The sequence below is a fragment of the Hylobates moloch genome, unplaced genomic scaffold (assembly GCF_009828535.3).
Source record: "Hylobates moloch isolate HMO894 unplaced genomic scaffold, HMol_V3 SCAFFOLD_1, whole genome shotgun sequence".
Lineage (NCBI taxonomy): Eukaryota > Metazoa > Chordata > Mammalia > Primates > Hylobatidae > Hylobates > Hylobates moloch.
The window spans coordinates 82217852-82240656 of NW_026652276.1; the positions used below are offsets into that span (position 1 = coordinate 82217852).

A 22805-nucleotide genomic window follows, 5' to 3' on the forward strand; every position below is an offset into this window, starting at 1 on the left:
GCAGTGTATGCATTTGCACGTTATGGGGTGGGAGGATCTGTGTGTTTTATGGGGGAGGCTATCACAAAAAGGAGAGATTCCTGAGCATATATTGAGCCCAAATACTGTGAGCAATGAGAATGAGTTTCCATTTTCTTTCTTTTTGTTGACCCTTTTCCTCACCCTCTCTGCTGTACATAGAGTAGGAAAGACTGTCATTTGCAGCAGAGACAGAAAAGGTTCCAGGGCTTGTGCCATTGCAGAAACCCCTTCCTCCCCTGAAACTGGTCAGCTGTCTAATCAGAGAGGCACCCAGACCACGACGTGGCTCCTCTCCCTGCCTCTGCTTGCTGAGGCACCATCCCTAAAACCGGCCAGCTAATGCTACTTTTAGGAAAAAACATTTAGTGATTAAAAGCTCTTGCTAAAATGTGGAGATTTACCCAATTCTTATTCATCCCTCCTAAGGGAAGACTGCAAAAAAAAAAAAAAAAAAAAAAAATCATTAAAATAAAAAGACTAGATAGTGTAATGTAATCTCACTTGACTCAGTCTTTTCCCATTTATTAGCATCACCGCATCCCCAGCTGCTGCAGCTAATAACATTTTGAAGTTTTTAGCTTCCATACTGACAACCATTTATAGGGCTATTGAACAGCTAGAGGGGAGAGCAGCCAGGAATATCAAGGGGTGGGGACAGTCTTAGAATTTGATAAACAGACAGTGTCCTGTGATCAAATTGGTTGAAAGCAGCAACTTGTACTCCATGTAGAAAACATGCTTCCCAGTTCTTCAGCTGACACCTAGTTAGGAGGAGTGGTGATGTACACAAAATAACAGTAGCTTCCAGAAAGATAGCGGCACACTGGAAGGTAAGCCCACGTTAACAAAAGGAAGTGTAATAGGAATAAATAATCATAAAATCCTGCATTTCTGTGAAAAATACTGAGGGAATTCTAGTATGACTAGGTGTATCAAAAGACCTGAATGGTTGATGTCTTAGTTCAGGCCGGTCTAACAAAGTAGACTAGGTGGCTTATCAACAACAGAAATCTATTTGTCACAGTTCTGGAGGCTGGACGTCTGAGATCAGGGTGCCAACATGATCGGGTTCTGGTGAGGGCACTCTTCTGGGTGGTAGACTGCTGACTGCTGTATTTTCATGTGGCAGAGAGAGAGAGCCATAGAGTTCTCTGGGGTATGTTTTTATAAGGGCACTAATCCTATTCATGAGGGCTCCATCCTTATGACCTAAATCACCTTCCAAAGGCCACACCTTTTGCCTCAACTCTTGAATGGGATTACAGGCACTCCCCGTGCCTGGCTAATTTGTATTTTATAGAGATGGGGTTCATATGTTGGTCAGGCCGTGATCCGCCTGCCTCAGCCTCCCAAAGTGTTGGGATTATAGGCGTGAGCCACTGTGCCTGGCCAAGGCCCCACCTTCTGTACTATTACATTAGGGGTTAGGATTTCAACAAATGAACTTTAGGAGGACATAAACATTCAATTCAAAGTATTTGGTTTGACTATAAATGAGTATTAGCCAACAAATTAATTTAGCTGCTTAGGCCCTTAGCATAGTTTTACCTATATTAATAAAATTATGATATTTTGATTAAGAAATGAAATCATCATACTACCTAGACAAATAAGTTCTAGTTCAGAAGTTCTCTAAGTTTGGATTTTTGAAGTCAGAACACATTTCTTTGTGTGTAGAAACATTGTACCATGTTTGGTAGCCAGGTTCCCAGGTTTCCCAGGTTACCACAGAAACCCAGCCTTTCGGTGGACATTTAGAACCAATATTGCCGGCATCCATTCTGAGTCTCTTGTGAGCGCAGGTTTGTCATGTGGTACATAGATAGAGGAAGAGGGTATCTTCCTTGCATCTAATAATCTTACTGAAAAATGTAGATGGGATGATCTTTTGCATTCTCTTCTCTCTATGAAGCTTGAGAATAATAAAAGGGAGGCACCCCGAACAGAACACGTGGGCATCTACATTCCCTTCCTGATGCTCTTCTCAGTTGTCCTAAGTGATGAGAGTTTCATCATGTCACATCCTGGAAGTTTTGAGATTTTAAAGTGGGGCCCTAACCCAAATGCCTCTCTCGTTAGAGTTTCAGATGATAAAACAATCTCAAGTGACAAAATCCCAGAATGATGACAGTCTGGAACAGGGCTTGTCAGTCTGGAACAGCCTTTCCAGGGACCTCTTCTGGGGAAGTGGCTCTCCCAGCTTCACCTGTCTGTCACTTTTGAACCTAGGGGTTTTTGTTGTTGTTGTTTTAGTTAGCTTTCTCTCCCTCTCTCTTTTTTTTTTTTTTTTTTTTTTTTTAATGAGGCTGTGCAAAGAAGCCTCCAAGCCTCTGAGTAGGATGAGGGGGATTGAGAAGCTCTTTATATGTATAGGCTGATTTTAAGATTAGAACTGGTCATGTGTGCCCTAGGCAGAGCCCTCCTGGAGGATATCAGGAAATAAAATTTAGAGATGAACATTGTGTTAGTCTGTTGGTGGTTCTATAAAGAACTATCCAAGGCTGGGTAGTTTATAAAGAAAGAGATCTAATTGGCACATGGTTCTGCAGGCTGTACAGGAGGCATGGCATCAGCATCTGCTTGGCTTCACGTCAGGCCTCAGAGAGCTTACAGTCATGGCAGAAGACAGAGTGGGAGCAGATGTGTCACATGGCAAGAGAGGGAGCAAGAGAGAGAGAGGGAAAGGCCACACACTTTTAAACAACCGGATCTCAGAGTGAGAACTCACTCATCACCAGGGGATGGTGTTAAGCCACTCATGAGGGATCTGCCACATGATTCAAACCCCCTACCAGGTCCCACCTTCAACAGTGGGGATCACATTTCAGTGTGAGATTTGGAGGGACACATATCTAAACCATATCAGACATTGAGAAAGATGGACTCCAGTGTAGGTAGCAGTTATTGAGCACTTCTTACAAGCCTGACAGTTTATTAATTAGCTTGTGTAATCTTTACAACAACACTGCGAGCTAGTGTGGAATAGATGGTATCCTCCTCCTCACTTTACAGATGAAGAGATGAGACTTGGAAGCTTTAAATGCTTTGCCCAAGGTCACCTAATTAGTGAGTGGCCATGGTGGGATCTGAACTGTAATTTCAGAATCCATCCTTTCGTTCCTGATTGCTGCACTGCCTCCTTAGAAGTTGCCCAGGCCAAAGAAATTGTTTGGTTATTGTTTGTTTTGAGGTTTAGAGGAATATTATTGGGGGATAATAGTTATCACTAAAGATTTAAAGTTGATTAAAAGAAGGGGAGACTAGACTTGTTCTATGCTGTAGCAGTTAGAAATGTTTTAGAAATAAATTGGGACATCTGCTGTTTTCTAATAACATTTTAAATTTCTTAAATTTACCCCCACCCCAAAATGTCTATGCTATGGGTAAAATTCTATGCCATAGAGAAAATTCAATTTTTTTCATTTAAAAAATGACATTTAAAGTTATTTATTTATTTATTTATTTATTTATTTTGAGACAGTCTTGCTCCCTCGCCCAGGCTGGAGTGCGGTGGCACGATCTTGGCTCACTGCAAGCTCTGCCTCCCGGGTTCACACCATTCTCCTGCCTCAGCCTCCCTAGTAGCTGGGACTACAGGCGCCTGCCACCACGCCTGGCTGATTTTTTGTATTTTTGCTAGAGACGGGGTTTCACCGTGTTAGCCAGGATGGTCTTGATCTCCTGACCTTGTGATCTGCCTGCCTCGGCCTCCCAAAGTGCTGGGATTACAGGCATGAGCCACTGCACCCGGCCTAAAGTTTTTACTTATTTACTCCATCCCCAATCTCTATGCCTTAAAGAAAATTCCTACTTTGGATATGAGACTGGACAAGATGACCTATTAGTTGTTTTCTGGATCTAAATATGGTTAAAGAACTCATTGGTATTACAACGTAGTGGCTGCTTCTGTAAAATAATTCTCCGTATGTGCTCTGATTACATAGCTCACTATACCACCATAGAATGACTATGGTTAACAATAATATATAGTTTCAAATAGCTAGAAGGAGGATATTGAATGTTCCTAACACAAATAAATGATAAAGGTTTGAGATGATAGATATGCTAATTACCCTGATCTGATTACTACACATTGTATGTATTGAAACATCACTAAGTACTCCATCATTTTGTATAATTATTATTTGTCCATTTTTTAAGAATAAAATAGTCCTTTAGAGAAAGCCACTGTAGTGGGTCAGTTTCCCCCCAAATTCATGTCTAACCAGAACCCCAGAATGTAACCTTATTTGGAAATAGGGTGGTTGTAATTCATTAATTACAGGTAGAATTAATTGAGGATCTTGAGATGATACCATTGACTGGTGTCCTTTCAAGAAGAGGATAGGATGCAGAGAGAAGGCCACGTGAAGACGGAGGTTGATATTGGAATTCTGCCGTCACAAGGCAAGGAACAGCAGGAGTCGCTTCTGGAAGAGTCAAGGAAGGCTTCTCCCTTACAGCTTTCAGGGGGAATGTTGACCTGCCAACACCCTAATTGCAGACTTCTGTTTTCCTGAACTGGGAGAGAATGCATTTCTGTTGTTTTAATCTACCCAGTTCATGGTAATTGGTTACAGCATCCCTTGGAAACTAACAGCCACTTTCCACTCTCTCCATTGATATTTAATCTTAAGTTTTGGAATAGGTTCATGTCCATGTACAGTGTTGTAGTTACTGTATAAATCGTACATTTTACGTTTCCTGACGGGAACCAATCACATTTAAATTGTATTAGGATAGCTCTATTTGTGAACTGAATGTTTTAGGGAGATGAAATGCATTTTAAGGAGTAGATTTTTTAAAAAAAAATTAAGTAAACTGTGTTAGTGTTGTGGGGTGGGAGTGTTGTGATTCTTCTGAAAGAATTTATCAAACCACCCAGATGACTCTATTAACAAGTTAGTCCTCTAACGAACTCTCTCACACTTCTCTAAGGTTAAAAATCAATTAGAAGGATTGGAGTGACGGTGTCATTTTTCAATTGAAAGTTTAATAAAGCAAATCCTGGCAAGAATGAATAACAACTGCCTGACCAGATGTGGCCATTACCAAAGGCAGGAGGATCCCAAAGTGTTTACATCTTTTTGAACGTTTATAGTAATTCCGATTAATCTGTTTTGAAAAGACAGATACCCATATACCCCATGTATGCAAAGGTAATAAGATTAAGATTATTAGGACTCAAATTTTTTTCTGAATTATAATTCTTGCTATCAATCATAATTTGTCTAGTGTCCCTGGTGTTTTAAAATCTAAACTAGGAATTTTAAAAGTCCACCTGTCATGGAGTTGGGAAATTGTTCTGGAGATGCTTTAGTCTGGAGAGGAAATACAATAAATTTCAAGTGAAAGATTCTGTTTCAGTGAGGAAAATGATATGATTAATGCATTTCTCCCCAGATTTCAGACTCCTTTCTAAGATACTTAGGTTCCACCACCATCTAGCCCTTGCCAACTTCACCCACCTCCTTATATATACCCTGGAGGTGTTCAACATACAACATTTTAATCACTGCAGCAGCTTCATGGTTTCTAACATAATGTTAATCTATGTTCCTTCACCAAACACATAAAGCTCTTAGTCTAGGCTCTAAGACATAGGGTGGGATTACTAGGCAGGGCCTGGTCCCTTATGCTCCAGGGGTTGACAGGCTGGTGGGGGAGATGTGTTCTTTAATCCAAATGTAGAAACACCATGTTAGAAAGTACTGACTTTTTGATGAGTTGAAATATCGTATATTGAGATCTAAAGGAAAGCAGGTTTCCTGAATGTTTTCTAGCAATAATCCTTCACAGTAATGCTGTGCTGTTGGTAGTAGAGGAAGGAAGGAAGGCCGTGTCAGTCAGTTGTACTGTTTTGCAACCAGTGTCTTGAGCCAAACCTTTTGGTTATGTTTTATTGGAAGATGTTTAGTAACCATGACATAGATATGCCATTCATAGCAAAGGTCAGTTTTTCTAAAAGCCTCAGAGTAGTTCTCGATCAAACAAAGCCCCCAATATGGTGAAACTCAATGGCATATGCCTCCCTCACTCGCATTTTCTCTTCCACTCAGCTCCTGAAGAGGTTGTCGACTGATCTTTCACAACCTGACTGCTACCTCCTTGGTGACCTTGGGGAAATCCCTTAACTTTTCTATTCTCTTATCTGTAAACTGAATGAAAAATGCATTTAGCTTGATGCCAAAAACAGAGTAAATGCTCAGTAATGTTAGCAATTAGTATTACGCATAACAGTTCTCTGGGGAAAAAATATTTTCCAGAAATTGTCATGCTTTGGGTTTTTCCTCTTTAGTTTTTGCTTATTAAACTATTTTTAAGGACTGCCTAGGTTATTTTGATAGTAACAAAAAGATAAAATATTATAGATCCATTTTTACCCATTTTACTAAAATGGGTAAAAAGAGAGCTAAACCTATCCCCCTGTTAAGGGAAAAACATTGTTCCCAGTGTTTTATCTATTTCTAGGATAACTGCTATCCAGGATTTGCATATGAGCTATTATTGTAAGGGAAGATAGAATTTTGCAATTAGGGAGAACAGAGATGAAGTTAGTTAAAGTCTATACGGCAGACCAAGTTTCTACATGTATTCCTGGGGAGAACAGAGTGAGATAACCTCTCCAGGATTTTATGGATAAGTTCTCACTACAATATTTACAATTTATATATTAATTTAAAAAAACATATCCAGGCAGGATTAAACTGTCCTTCAGATTTTTATCTTCATTTAATTTGCTTTGTGATGGAAGTTCTTCTAAAGGTAGGATGATGTTTTAATTTCAGCAATTTTTATGTAACTGGAGCAACTACTGGGTTGCGGGGAAGAGCAGAGTGGCTGCCACCGTTCCCTGCCACGAGGGTGTGGGTGGACTTCCCCAGCTTCCTGGCCACAGTAGAGAAAAGGAGGCTTGTCTATTCCTTCCTAAATTGTTTTCCATACTAGAAGTTATCATGCATGGTTCCAATCTTTACCAAAAACAAAACAACAACAACAAAAAACCACCATTTCTCTTAATGTATTCTTTTTGCACTGCTCTAAGATTTAAACTGTTAGATCCAAAGACTTGAATTTTAGGAAAATGTGAAGTTGTCTTTTTAAAGAAATAGAAATTTTAAAACTGTTTGTATATCCTCTTCCTACATTTTTTCTTTTTTAGCAAAATGATTGGATATCGTACGGGGCGCTTTGAAGTTTCCATGCTACTGCTTTTTTCTGTTTACTTTACTCTGAGGTCCTGGCGTTGCTGCAGGCCACACCTGGAATGCTGTTCCTGTCTGCCCTGTCCTCTGGGCAGGGGTCCACCATAGTGTTTCTCCATGTTTGGGCTCAAGTCTGTTTTTCCCTTTCCTGTTTTGGAAAGCCCACTGGCGGCTTTGGCTTAGGTGGGGGTGGGCAGAGAGCTGCTGCCCATCACTGGTCATTGAGTGTGAAGCTCCTGAAGCCAGTTTCCACTTAGGCATCATTTTCTTCATAAATGCGTTTCTCTGTGGTGAGTGAGGAGAGATGGTGTCATTTTCTTATTTTGTGCATTTAGAAGGGCTGAGATTTACAAAACTCATTTTGGGTACTCGTCACTAATTAGTTTAATCTGGGATAACAATGGACAGTGAAAGATTGCATGTTTGATCATGCACAGCAAAGATGAAAGATTTATAATGAAACTAAATATCATGAAAGAAGAGAAGGATCAGAAAACTCAAGTGTAGGAACTGAGTCCTGTGTTGCCCACTGATCTCCACACCCAGCCCCCAAACACACAGAGGTCCTGGGTCTCTGTTCTAGAGGCCAGAACTTTATGTTGTCCAAGGTTCTTTGGAAAAGAAACTCTCTTTGACATTTTCAATAACTAGCAATGTGCACATTTTGGTAAAAGAGATGAAATGATGCTTTATGATTAACTTTAGCAACAGAAAAATAAAAAGGTGTAGAGAAAGACTAATATCTTCACTTTTTTTCTTGTTGAGCAATAACTTCCTACTCCAAATAGAATATTGTGAAATAATTTTAAAACAAAAAGAAAAAATGTTGCATCTGATTTCTGTAAACATTGAAAGCATTTCCCAGATCCTGCTTACCACAGAATGACGTTCTACTTCAATTTATCTGCTTCAGAAGAGATGAAGAGAGGAATGAGGCTTGCCAGCATTTGGTTTGGTTAGCTCCCAGGGCACCTACGTATTCCAAGGTTGATACCATCACCACTAAAATGATTAGACAATAGTGCATGAGCTGACTCCTTAAAACACAGGAAAGTCTCAGGGCTGTTGTTAGCAGTAGATACTCAATCCAAATATGCAGTATCATTAAATAGAAATTTCACCTGAAATAAACTTTGTCCCTGTAAAAATGGGAAAATGCTTAGGTCAAATTAGAAACAGCCCTTCAGAGTATAATGGTGGGCTGCAGGAAGCAAGGTTCACATTAACTTTTTTTTTTTTTTTAAAGACAGGTTCTTCCTCTATTGCCCCCCAGGCTGGGGTGCAATGGTGCAATCACTGATCACTGCAACCTCTGCCAACTGGTCTCAAGTGATCCTCTGGCCTCAGCCACCAGTGTAGCTGGGACTACAGGCATGCACCACCATGCCCAGCTGATTTTTGTGTTTTTGTAGAGATAGGGTTTCGCCATGTTGCCCACGCTGGTTTTGAACTCCTGATCTCAAACAGTCTGCCCATCTCTGCCTGCCAAAGTGCTGGGATTACAGGCATGAGCCACCACGTCCGGCCCACATTAACTGAAGGAAAACCAGTTTGTTTTAGAGAATTTATCTGAGTATATGCTTTGTGAAGCTTTAGGAAAAAGCAAACACTGGAGTTCACAAAAGAAAACAATCTTACAAATCTCTCCATTTTATTTTTAAAGAAACACAGTATGAAGTAATTTGTTTTAAGTGTATGAATTTCTGGCATATATAGGGAGACTTGACCATGGGTAGGCAATTCTAATGATTCTTTAAGGGTTCCTAATTCAAGCTGGTATTGGTAGTTGACTCTGAGTGTCCTCTTATGACAGAAAAGCATCAAAGTGCTTTTTTTTTTTATAGATAGAGTCTTACTTTGGTGCCCAGGCTGAAGAGCAGAACAGTGGCATGATCTCAGCTCAGTGCAGCCTTGACCTCCTGGCTCAAGTGATCGTCCCACCTCAGCGTCCCCAGTAGTTGGACACAGGTGTGAACCACCACACCCAGCTAATTTTTTTTTCCTTTTTGTATAAATGAGATTTTGCTATGTTGCCCAGGCTGATCTTGAATTTCTGGGCTCAAGTGATCCACCTATCTTGGCTTCCCAAAGTGGTGGGATTACAGGCGTGAGCCACTGCGTCCAGTCTCCAAACTGCTTTAATTAACCTGTTTGATTTTTGTATCTTCTTGTAGATAGTACAGATAATGAACTTGTATGCTACTGAAAAATTCTTAATATAAATAAATACAAAAATAGAAATGGGTGGCATTCACAAGCATTTTTTGGTAGCTTTAAATTATCAATTTCATAGGTGTGTTTCCTTTTTTCTTTTTTTTTTTCTTTAAAGCAAGCAACTGGATGTCTAGCATAGACCTGGACATCTAAGTAAATGATCTAGAAGTTGACAGTGGATAAAATCTGAGGTATAAAAGAGGCTGCACAAAATAATTTTTGTCTGCTGTCTTAACAGGTTGAGCATATCAATTTTACTCAGTTTCTAAAAACTCATTAAGAAAATTTGGCCTGTACCATCATCTTTGCTGCAGTCTTGGTAACAAACAAGGACTGGTGCTTTATGACAGCAGTGTCAGGACTGGAAGCCCAGTTCTCCCTCTAATTAGCTGTATGGCCTTGGATATGTGGTTTGACTTCTCCTGGCCGCAGGTTTCCTGAAGAGTGAGGGGTTGTGTTACATCAATGTTTCTCAGCATTTTCAAAGCCAAGCTCACTTTGCTAAAAATTGAACTGTGCCCCCACCTCTGCTTCCCATCCTGCCATCTCCCAAGATTTCCTTATACTTCCAGTGGATAATTATTGGCTCTTATGATCCGTCATACCCCTCCCAGCTCTAGCATTTTGTTATTCTGAGCAGATACTGGGTTTGAAATCAGTGGAACAAAGGTTTTTATCTCACTTTGTGAATAGATGCAGCTTGCTCCTCCTTAAAGCTGGAAGGGGGCTCTTCCCAAATTCATCCACACAGACCAGGAGTCCTGCCTTGTGCATGAGCAAAACCTGGAAGCTTGTGTTAGAAATGCGGAAACTTGACCCCACCCCAAATGGCTGAGTCAAAATCTGCATTTTAACAGTGCAGGTGCTTCACGTGCACATCAGTTTGAGAAACACTGCCGACCACTGTTTTTTAACCTGTAGGTGGCAATATTAGTGGGAAGTGTCAGTTATGTGGGTTACAACCAGCATTTATTTCTTTTAACAAAATATACTAGAAAAGATAACATTAGGGTACATTGCATTTGATAAAGGAAAATACTGTTTCACAAAACTTACGTTTCAGTTTTATATGTCTGTGCCTATTTATATATACAGGATGGAGAGGTCAGGCAAAAAGTTAACTTCTGAGGTGGATCTTAAATGAAAATGTTAAAAAAAAAACCCAGCAAGCCCCATTCTCAGGCACTATAGCTTAGAGACAGCCATCCGTTCCCCTCTATCTTTATTCACACACACAAACATGACTGTTCACACACGCAAACATGACATAGAAATACACAGATTGACCAGGCCCAGTGACTCATGCCTGTAGTCCCAGCACTTTGAGAGGCTGAGGCAGGAGGATCTCTTGAAGCTGGGTTCAAGAGCAGCTTGGGCAACACAGGCAATAAAGTGAGATCCAGTCTCTACAAAGAAAGTTTTTATTTATTTATTTATTTATTTGATTAGCCAGACACAATGGCATGCTCCTATTGTCCCAGCTACGTGGGAGGCTGTGACAGGAGGATCACTTGAGCCCAGGAGTTTGAGGGTGTGGTGAGCCATGATTGCACTACTGCATTCCAGCCCGTGAGGCAGAGCGAGACTCTCTCTCTTAAAAAAATAAAATGAAAAAACATTAAAAAATTAAAAAAAGAAACACATAGACCGATATATAATAGAAGAGCTGTTCTAGTATCACTTACTTTCTCTAATTATTCATATCAGATGTAAGCTACTAGATTTTACCATGAGAAAGAAACAAAAGTAGACAGTAATTGTTGAGTTATATTAATTCAAAAAGTTTTCTCAGTGATGTTTATACACAAAATTACAACATTGTCAGATAAGATTTTATGTTTTTAAGTTATTATTATGGGGAGATTGCAAATACTTGTTCAGTTTCCTGTAAGTACAGATAATGCTTTTTTCTCTAGGGGCTAAATTGTGAAACCCATAGTACTGCAAGGTCATTCACATGTCCCTCTGGATCTAAGAATAAATAAATAAGTTGGTTTTGTGGGAGTATTTTTTTTTGTAAGCTTACTCATATAAGTTTTCTAACTTAATATTTAATCACCTTATAATACTTTCAGTAAGTTTGTTTAATGTGGAGAAAGTATGTTTTTGAATGGGTATTTTCCACCCTGAGGACTTTACAATCTCAGCGATAATTCATTACTTACAAGAAATACTAAGATACAGACTGTACTGTAGATAGACTTTAAAAAACAGCTGGGAGGAAGTTGTCAGCCCTGGAATCTTAACTCTACTGGGGTGAGGCAGGAAATGCATTGCAGAGGTATTCTGAACTGTCATGATAAAAGTAATGTTTCACTTCCCCTAGGAAGTTTTCTTTCTTTTTTTTTTTTTTTTTCCATTTATTTTGAGTAAAAAGGAAGAGTTTGCTCTTGTCCCCTTCACAAGGCTCTGTGTTGAAGAAAACTGGCATGGATCTGGAAATTCAAGGAGGAGGAAAACTGCACACCTGCATTCAGAATTCAGAAGAATAATTAATTTTACACCTGTAGTTGGGTGGGATTTTGTGTTTACTGCGTTCTAATTACTGTTTGTTTGGGCTGTAATTTATTTATTGTTTTGAATTTTCTTTTAAAGTGGTTTTGGAGCTGTTACAGAGTCCTTTTATATAGAAGAGATTGAATAGAATGTGAAATGTAACTCTTTATACTGATTACACGTTGAAACACAAAGATGGCAGGCTACTAAGTAACATAGTCTCGACAGATCTTAAGTTATTATGGTTATTTCAGCTGTAATATTGTTTCTACCTTAAGGATACTCTGGTTTTGGGAGCTCTTTAAGATTTTTTTTTGTTTTACATTTGTTCCTTCAGGCTTCAGTTGTTGTTTTAGGATAGCTTACATATTTAGAATATTTTCTTAGAATCACTTATGACTAAGTCGGGAATCCATGCTGGCCTAAGGGGTGTAGGAAAATGGTGCTGCAGTGTGATGTCTGTTGGTTTTAAGTTGCACAATGTCACAGAAGTTGGCCTTGGAGTTTGCCAGTTTAACAAACTCTTGCTCCATTTCTCTATTTGGCAGATAGACGAGAGTACTAAAGGTCCTGACTGGGTTCTGTCTTGGTATGTCTTAGCTGGAGATGGCACTGTCCAGCACTATCCAGAATTTTAGAGAATTTTGGAGCTGGAAGGAAGCTTAGAAATCATCCAGTCTAACCTGCTTATTTCACACGTGAAAGACCTGAGCCTTCCAAGGATAACGCATTCCTGCTGCTGGCCAACACAAAACTTGAATCTGGATATTCTAAGTTTTCTGTTCAATTTTTCCCCCCCACCCCGTGATGGAGTTTCACTCTTGTTGCCCAGGCTGGAGTGCAATGGTGCAATCTCAGCTCACTACAACCTCTGCCTCCTGGGTTCAGATGATTTTCCTGCCTCAGCCTCCCAAGTAGCTGGGATGACAGGCGCCCACCACCACACCTGTCTAATTTTTGCATTTTTAGTAGAGACAGGGTTTCACCATATTGGTCAGGCTGGTCTCGAACTCCCGACCTCAGGTGATCCACCTGCCTTGGCCTCCCAAAGCACTGGGATTACAGGCGTGAGCCACCGTGCCCGGCCAATTTTTTTATTATTATTGTTATAAACATTATTTTCATAGAAGGAAGGGAAGAGTTTTTCTAGTTTTGCATTCTTCAGAAGCCATGCTCTTCATTTACAGTGTTTAAATTCTTTTCTACATGTGAGACTCTGGTAACCTGTGACATCATGTCCACATTCCACCTTGCTTTTTAGGTTCTTCCTACTACCTTTTTAGTACCACCACACTCCTGCCCCAACATCAACTTGTGGGAGCTTCCTCTGAACCAACCAGGTTGGGTAATTCTCTGGCTTTCGTGAAGAATGATCCTTCCAGTCTATGTCTTTGTTGGTCACTCCTCTTCTTACTCTACCCACCTTTCTTTCAGATTTGCCATTCCTTTTATTGTTTGTTGTTTGTTTGTTTTTGTTTTTGTTTTTGTTTTGAGACAAGGTCTCCCTCTATTACCCAGGCTGGAGTGCAGTGGCACAATCACAGCTCACTGCAGCCTTGACCTGGGCTAAGTGATCCTCTTGTCTCAGCCTTTTCAGCAGCTGGGACTACAGGCGTGCGCCACCAAGTTTTTTTTGTAGAGTCAGGGTCCTGCTATGTTATTCGGGTTGGTCTCAACCCCCTGGGCTCAAGTGATCCTCCCACCTTGGCCTCCCAAAGTGCTGGGATTACAAACATGAGCCACCACCCCTTTTATTCTTAATGACATGTCATTTATATTCAGCTCACTCAGCCATCCACCCCCTCTGTGAAGCCTTCCTCAACCTTTTTGTCCCCTGTCTTTTCATCCTCCCTCCTCCCTGATCTTCCCTTGGTTGAACTCTATTTTTAGAAACTGTACTGTACTACACCATTATAAGCAATGCAATTAAGGGTAGCTAAGGCTGGGAACCCACTCTTAAAAGCTTTTCCTTTCTGATGAAGGCATTCTCTGGCAAGGAAATTTTGAAATCATTGTCTTAGGCCCCTTACTTTCTCTTTTGGCCCTCTAGTTTTCTGGTGATTAATTTAAATTTAATGTCTTCAGTCTGATATCTTCATATTCACACACCCATACCCCTTATAAATGCTGTTACAAAAACTAGATGGAACAAATTGCACAAAAACTCTCGTGTGTTTCCTGGCCCAGACTTCTGAGTGGGCAACTTGGCGAGTCGCTGGAGTTCTTAGAAGAACTTTTGGAGGAAGTAGAACAATTGGGCTGATTAGCATGCAGGAGCACAGAACCAACCCTTAAAAGATACTTGAATGGTAAGGAATCTAGTGTCTTGATGGGATCTGGAAGGAAATCTCAGTCAGTCATGTTGTATTCAACAATGCAAGTCTTAACTTTAATTCTTTTATCTGAAGCATAAGAAAATAATGGTTTATTCATGAACTTAGGTAAAGAGATTTCTATGTGGAGATTGCAGTTTTACATGCAAGGATCAACTCTGATGGATATCTTAGAGAATTAATTGTGAAGCATATTGGGAATTTTTATTTTTAGGTTTTATTGGAATAGTGAAGGTAACATGGGCCCCTCTCCTTTGACAGGCTTAATCCAACCAAAAAAAAAAATTAATACTCTGTTGGTTAGTTTCACAGTCTTGAGAAGCTGCAAAGTTTTTTTCCAAACAAGGAACAGTGAAGACATGAGAACCAGTTTCATTAACTAATTAGCTATGTGATTTTAAGCTTTGATATCCTTGTTATCAAATGGGATTAATTGATTATTTCCCTAACTCCATGGTATGTATAAGTGAGACACACTGGCTGTGTAAAGGGGCATTACTCTTCATTAATCTAGTTGCTATGTGTTTTTTAACATCCTGGCCTCAGGCATTCCTTCCCTGACCCATTCACAGGAGCAACTGATTACTGGCCAGTTTCTCACCTCTCTCCAGTTCACCTCCCACATTTAGTTTTGTTTTTCAGGTTCCCTGTGCCAGAACTTCTCTTTCCAGCCACCATTCCCAGCCCTCTCTCAGTCACTCATATGGCCAAAAGGAAACAAAATATTCTGACTGTGGTGATAACTCGCCCATGTGGGGGTCCCCCTCATTCTTGTTTGATAATTTATTTAAATTGTTAAATTCCTTTTACATCTTGAAAGCATACAGAGAGGAATTGGTGTATGGAAATAAGTGTAGCAGACATTGTCTTCACATAGTATTCAGTTCATTTCAGGCTTGATCTTATACTGTTTCCCTGTGAAAATGATAATGTTCTGTAAACTTCTGTCTGCTTTCAGGAGCAACTGTAGTGATTCTTTTGCTTCTGGATGAAGGAAATAGTTGATGTATTAAACCAACCTGCTGTTTGGGGTGGTGGTGGTGGTGGTCGTGGTGGTGATGGTGGTGGTGGGTGTAGGGGCAACAGGGGTGGGAATGATAACCTTCTTGAACTATAAGGATGAAAACTTTAAAGAGGACTTGAAGAAAATTAAAGGGCAGGTCCTAGCTTTCCTTTCCCTTCAAAATGTACTAGAATTCTTAGAGAAGTGGCTAAGTAAGGTGGGGGTGGGAAGAAGAGGACAGCTTCAGCTGTAAGATTGGTCAGAGCACTGTTCTTTGGCCTATTAGTAATAGGAAGGAAATGAGACAATAGAATTTTAAATGACAAGTTTTTGTTTTAAAATTATCTTTGCTGCATAGAAATCTACAACAATGTACATGATTACTAATATATTTTAGTTCACATGTGGTTAATTTTGTAAATGACCTTTAGATTTGTATTTATAGAGGAGAGACTATTTCTCTCTTCTCTATAGGGGGTGATGTGATAGAGAGGGAGATAGTATTACCCTGTGTATAGTTGCCCTGTGCCTCTTGTTGATCCTTTTAGTGTAGGAGGCCCAGTGGGACTTCTGGCCGGAAGGAGGCATCAGTGTTGTCCATGCAGGAAGTGCTCCCTGATTGCTATCCATAGAGGAAGTCCTCCCTGAGTGCTGCCCACACAGGTCATGCTCTCTGAGTGCTGTCCATACAGGAAGTTCTCTCTGAATGCTGATGAACGCTCTTCCTGATGGTGCCAAACCACTCGTGCAGGAAAGGCTGAGGGTCTAATACAACCACCCCTTTATTCACGAGTGACTTTGTTTTCTATCCATTTTGGCATGCAAATTAAGCCCATATAAATATTATCAAGAAAATGGAATTAGCTTGTTTCCTTTGCCCTTGGAGATAGAAGAATATAGTTTGTTTGCCTGACCTGATAACAGGAAAAATTAGGCTAGAGAAGGCTGAGAGACTACTAGGCTCTTTTGGGATGGGTGGGCACTTAGCGTGCTTATCCAGCCACCAGGTCCCCTAATTAGATTGAATGTGTGTAAATAGTTGCAAGCTTCATCCGTAGAGGATCTTTTCAAGTTCCAAGGCAGCTTCCGGGTTTTGAGAGGCAAAATGTAGAAGGACTACCAGTGATGAAAATGGAACTGGCTAAAATATTGTCCCTTTTTGTCCCTTTGTAAGCTTTTTAAAAATTTGTTTATCATTTGTGCTGCAAAGACACCTAATCTAACGACAAAGTGTAATTGCTTTAAATTTATCAGCGTTCTGAAGCTGTAGTTAAAGGCTTGTCAGTATTTGCATTTTCATCTATGAATGAGGGTTTAATTTTTCACTGTTTTAAGTCATGTCATCCTAAAATGTTGACTCTAATGTTTAGCAGTAATATGCTGAAGCTCTCAAAAGTTGTTTGTAGAATTTATTCTTTAATGAAAAGATTTTTATAAATCTTTAGAATTTTTAAAACTGATTTTTTTAAGAGCTAATCTTTGTTTTTTTAACACTTATCAGACTGTGTGTTAATTAAGTCAACTTAAAGGCACCTTTTACTTTCTTAAAAAACATATCTGCCAATGGTATTAAGTATCAAATTTCAGAGAAGCTGGAATTTGGTAATTAGTCAGCAAAAATGATGGGCACAGAAAATGAAAGAATACAAATAGAGCATTCAGGTTATAGAAAGTGTTTTGGGGTCCCACGTAGAATACTGTTTGAAGGCTCTGCTCTGGCTTTGTTTTCTAGCAGACCTGCGTTCAAATTCTAGCCCTGCCACCTTCTAAATGTGTGGCCCTGGCACATGGCCTAACCTTTTTTGAGACTCGGTTTCCTAATCTGCACAATGGGAGAACAATAACCTATCTGCCTGTCTGATTGAATTAAGTACGGTAATGTATATAAAGTACTCAGCAGAGTCTGTATCTTTAGTAGAGACGAGGTTTCACCATGGTGGCCAGGCTGGGCTCGAACCCCTGACCCCGTGATCCACCCACCTCGGCCTCCCAAAGTGCTGGGATTACAGGCGTGAGCCACTGTGCCTGGCCCAGTTTCAGTGACTTCTAAAAACATAATCTTTGTTTTAAAAATTTCTGCACCAGAAAATTAAAAATTGACAACCTAGAATAATGCAACGCTTCTTTCAGTTTTCTTTCTCTGTCTTCAGTTAGCCCCAAGAAAGAATTGATTTGGAAATAAAATTTGAATTTGAACTTTGTTCTGTATAGGATTCACCAGAGGCTAGTAGTCCTCAGTGGGTACATTTAGGAACCCTCTTCTGCCTGGGATCAGATGCTGGGAGATTTCATTCCCTCACAGGGCAAACTTAACAGGGGAAGCAGGGAGGCACAGGCTGTATTTGCTTCCCACAGTGGGAAAATACTGCAGTAAATATGGATGCCCATCATATTTATATTAAACCGGCTCTGTAAATTCAGACATGTAAATCACAGTTGTATTTCTGCCAAAATGAATACATAAATAAAAAAACCTACTACTTTCATGTCTAAATAATCTCCAAGTAAGTCATACATCCAAATGTTTCTTTAATTATACAAGTGCATGCCCGCCACTCCCTTTCCATTCCTGGCAAAATCAAAGGTTCAAGTGAATGCAGCCTTGGAATGCAGTCTTTAAAATGCCTGATGGTTCATTTACTTTGTGTTGATGTAATCCCACTAAGAGAATAGGGGTGGGCCTGATCACAACTTCTTACTGACTTCTCAAAGTCTCATCCCAGATGACCACGTTTCATCGCCCAACAGCTACGCTAAACATACTGGGTCCTACTGTGAAAACAATGTGGCTTGCATCAGGGATGGTTTCTGAGATGCTAATCAAAGGAGGTTTAAGAGAAAATTCAGTCCTGCCTAGTTCTAATAGCTACGAGTTCTCTATGTCAATCAAAGGCTTGGGACAGGAGGCAGGTGTGTGGGCTACTTTCCAGCACCTCTGTTCTCACTGATGTGAAAAATAGAGTAGGGCTGAATGGCAGGTAGCAACTCAGTGGCTTCAGAGAAGGAGCACAGGCTTTGTCAGGCATGGCCAGTGCTCTGAGGTGCCACCTGTGGCAGAGCAAGTGTCAGAGTTTGGTCTTAGTTTTATATCTAGTAAGTAGTTAGCCCCTAGAGAAAAACTAGTGGTTTGGAGAAAGGATATGCGTTCAGCTGCTCATTAAGGGCATGAATCAAATAGATTTGGTAGGATGTGATCTCAGGCTGCTTTTATTTTGGGATTAAGCGATACTGATGTTCCCAGTTCAAGTTCAGCCTTCAGTGAATAGCATTTCTGCATTGACTATTACTGACCCTTTGCTGCTGTCCTTCTAAAAGAGAATCTCTTTAAATAAAGTGGTGTTTGGACCCAGATGGTATCTTAGCAAGGGACCTGGGCAGTGGAAGGAAGAATCTGAAAGATATAGGACGAGAAAAAATGGTAACATATCTAAATTAATGTGGCCAGGCACGATGGCTCATGCCTGTAATCCCAGCACTTTAGGAAACCGAGGTGAGCGGATCATCTGAGGTCTGGAGTTCAAGACTAGCCAGGTCAACGTGGTGAAACCCCGTCTCTACTAAAAATACAAAAATTAGCCAGGCATGGTGTTGTGCGTCTGTAATCCCAGCTCCTCAGGAGGCTGAGGCAAGAGAATCACTGGAACACGGGAGGTGGAGGGTTCCGGTGAGCCAAGATCGCGCCACTGCACTCTAGCCTGGGTGACAGAGCGAGACTCCATCTCAAATAATAAAAAATAAAAATAAATTAATGAGATCCCCATATGTTGGGATATTATGGAATTAGGATGACCATGGCAGAAGCTGGGTGTAAAACTAGGAATCTATAGTGGGCAACGGAGGTTGCTGACAAGGTAAATGAGGATATGCTTATTGCAAGGGGTGTGCTTCTCCAACTTTCCACTGTGGGATTTGATTTGTGTTCTATAGACATGCCTGACTTTCTTGTTTGTGCTGGTAAAAACCAAGCCATGAGATTTGAACCTTTTGACTGTCTAGTGACTATTTAATTTTGGATGTTCAAACTGTTCATGAGTGATGGCCTTGAGTTGGTACAGTATATTTATGATTTAGAAAATGTGAGGTGAAAAAACATCCCTGTCTTGATGTGAAATTGCTGCGCATTTGCTGTGAGGACACTTGGGGTTATGTGCCCTTTCGTCTCAAGCTGAGCCATTTAACTTCCTCAAAGTCATGTGTGTGGTACTGGGTCAGAGAACTGTGGTTTCTTTCTATTGGTGCACAGAGAATTATCTGGTATGAGTACAATTTCAGACATTCTTCCTAGGTGGCTGCCGACTGTAAAACCACACTGAGTCCTTTGGTTGCAGGCTTTACTTCGAGTTGTGGTGGGTGCTGCAAGCTGGGAAGTTTTCCAGCTTGGACACCATTCTCACAGGGGTTAAATTTCACGAGGTTAGCCAGAGCGAAAGGCAGCCTGCCTGGGAATCTTACCCAGATGTCTCAATGAAGTCGTGTGCCTGTCTTAGAACTAGGTGAGGTCTTCCTTATTGGAATATCTGGATTAAACTCTAACTTTCCTGTACTTGAGAAGTAATTTTTTTTTTTAAGAGTCATCCTAATAAAATTTTAAGCAACTTTCAATCAAACATTCTTCAGAATTTGAAAACCTTTTCAAAAGTCTAGTGATTTCTAAATTACTGTATATTAAGATGGTATCATCTAACTTCATGCACGTTAATTGTGAGTCTCAGTAGATGTGTTCCTGAAAAATGCGTGAATAAATTAATCTTACATAAATTTAGTCACATTTAAGGTGCACATAGAGAACTTTTACTGAGTAAACCCTATTATCAATTTTATGTTGAAGGAGAAGGCTTTTTTAAAGTAGCATGAACAGACCTTTTTTAAAGTGTAAATTAAAATTTATACCTCAAAGTAGCTTAAGGTAATCTATATTTAAATCTTGGTAACTTCATTTTATTTGGGAGATCGTACAGCCTCTGAATGGTGTCAGCCTCCTAATGCTAGCATACTAAGGCTCCTGATCTTTGTTTTCCAGCAGTCTCTGGTCCCAGCCCACCCCATGGCCCCTCCCAGTCCCAGCACCACCAGCAGTAATAACAACAGTAGCAGCAGTAGCAACTCAGGATGGGATCAGCTCAGCAAAACGAACCTCTATATCCGAGGACTGCCTCCCCACACCACCGACCAGGACCTGGTGAAGCTCTGTCAACCGTAAGTAGTAGTTGTTCCTATTATTTTAGCTGCTGAGTATTCTCTTGATCATATTATAGGGTGATATATACTGCATTATAAGAGAAGTTTATGAGAAGTATCTGTGGACTCTCAGTGTCACAACAATAAAATGGGTTTCAAGTTTTAACTTCTTAAATACTTATTCAGTCAATATTAACGTCATCAGACTGGCTACATATCAAAGTGAATTGGAGCATTTTCTCAATAGAATTTGACTTTATGGGCATATGAAAAGTAAAATATGAATTTTTTTTAAAAAAACTTATGGCTAGATATTTTTCGGGAGTTCTCATTTTTTGTGGATGCACCTCTGAGGGCCAGTCTATCCTATGAGAGGAACTTTAGCTATCATTGTTTGTCAGAAAGGTTGTTAACCATCTAACGTCAAACTGAATGTAAGCTCTTAATTCCAGCTGGGACCATATTAGTCTGTCCCCATTAGCATCCATAGTTTTGTGGTCTGGATTGTACATCCTCATCACTTTAGGAATAAGAACTCAATTCTACCCTTTCAGAGTGTTCTGAAGAAATGTGTGCATGTGCATAAAGTTCCAAAGTAAATTTGCATTATATGCTAATGTTGTCAATGAATAGAATATAAATGTGCTTCTTTGCTGCAATTACATTAACTCACTAAGTAAGAAAGCACTAATTTTAAAACAAGGAGCCAGAAGCACTGTATAGTGCAAAGATCATTGTGTAAGGACTGAAAGCATCAAATTGCATCGAGCTATAAAAGCCTGCACATATAAGAGTACTTTTTATTTATCCTAAGACAATAATGGTCCCTTAAAAAGAGAATTTTGCGTAACTGCAGTAGAAGACTTTTGTTAGAGAATGTTTCCTATTACCTGAATTTCAAAACATCTGATTGATAACATCTCATTTCTCTTTTCCTGGTTAAAATCCAGATTCATTACGTCTTATTTTTTTAAGAAAAAAAATTCAGAACTAACTTGGTCAGTTATTTCCAAACTGGAACTAAAAGTAACATCTGGCCTTCCATGGGTAGGGGAAGGAGTGATGGTTGTTTTGCTGTGTTTTGTTTTGAAAGGGGAGGGGTGGGGCAGTAAGTGGTGGCTCTTCAGGATCTGGAGAGCTTTCTAGAAGGCGATCCCTCCCAGGACTCTCCGTGTGTTTTTCTCATGTCCCCCTTTTTGATCAGCCCTTGTGGACTTTGACTCCAGTCCTTGGCTTTTGGGGCAGTGAAATAATGCCCTGCACTAGCGACTGCTGTGAAAGCAAGCCCAGCTCTTAGGGTTTGTCATTGCTGGCTGGAGGCAGAGGGGACCCTGCCAGGCACGCCCTGCCCTACTGCAGCTGTTCAAGACCACAAATAGGCCTTTTGCTATCTCCTCTGCTGCTGGCCTTTCAGTGGCATTGTCTTATGTTTTTGCAACGTAATTACAGGTAGATAGAGCACCATAAAGTCTAAGGAACTAAAAATATGACTGTAAGAAACAGAAGAATGAAGCTAACTCTCAAATTCATGAGGTGTAAGAGAAGAGGAGAGGAATTCAAAAAACAAATTGTTCTTCAGCTAGTGTTGAATTATGTAGGGTGAGTTTTGATGTCAAGGAGACAGTTAACCCTAAAATACTGGAGTAATGCCATGTTTTATATACAGTAAATATGTACTTGAAAAATAGAGTCAGTAATTTTTTATTGAACCGAATCATATTACAAATGTGGCAGAAGAACATTTTATCATTTTTCCTAGAATATTCATTTCTTTTTTGTTGTTCTCTGTGACATGTATAGATTTTCTTAACGCGTGTAAACATTACTGTCCTTGCTATTATCAATAGCAGCAATAACGCTTTGCAGCTCTCACTCTCTCGTCACTTGCAAAGGAAGGCTCTTATACAATCCCAGGTTTCATACTGAAGTCTGATAATAGTCTTCTTGATATGTACCATACAGAGGCAAAACATAACAATAACAGAGGACTCTATCTCAAAATTTGCTGGAAACTTCATTCCATTTAACACAGAGAATCTAGTAAATACCAAATTTGACTTGCTGAGAGTTTCGTGCCTTAGAATGTAGAGAAAGCACAAAAGAGCATTCCTGTTCTGGACTTAATTGTTTCCAATAAAGAAGAGCTAGTTGGTGATGTAGAAGTGACAAGAACCTTATGAGAAAGGGACTCATCCTAGAGCCTAAAAAACCACTGGACATAATTAGAGATTTTTAGAAAAGTAGGTATCAGAAACATTTCAGAAAAAAAGATATAAATCCATACCTCTAAAACAGAAAAGAAATACTTAGAACTAAAAATTTAGCACTGTAATTACAAATTGACCTGATGAGGCT

The 22805-nt window shown here is 39.9% G+C and overlaps 1 protein-coding gene across 12 annotated transcripts in view; it reads left to right on the forward strand.

Moving 5' to 3' along the window:
* RBMS1 (RNA binding motif single stranded interacting protein 1) overlaps positions 1-22805 on the forward strand; it is a 218836-nt gene that overhangs the window by 102170 nt on the left and 93861 nt on the right. For 10 of the 12 annotated variants that reach the window (XM_032755581.2, XM_032755583.2, XM_058441667.1 and 7 more), the window contains one exon: positions 20293-20468. In XM_032755581.2, coding sequence (XP_032611472.1) covers positions 20293-20468 — 176 coding nt within the window. The remainder of the gene's footprint in view (positions 1-20292; positions 20469-22805) is intronic. The other 2 variants (XM_058441673.1, XM_058441700.1) reach the window with 1 other exon arrangement.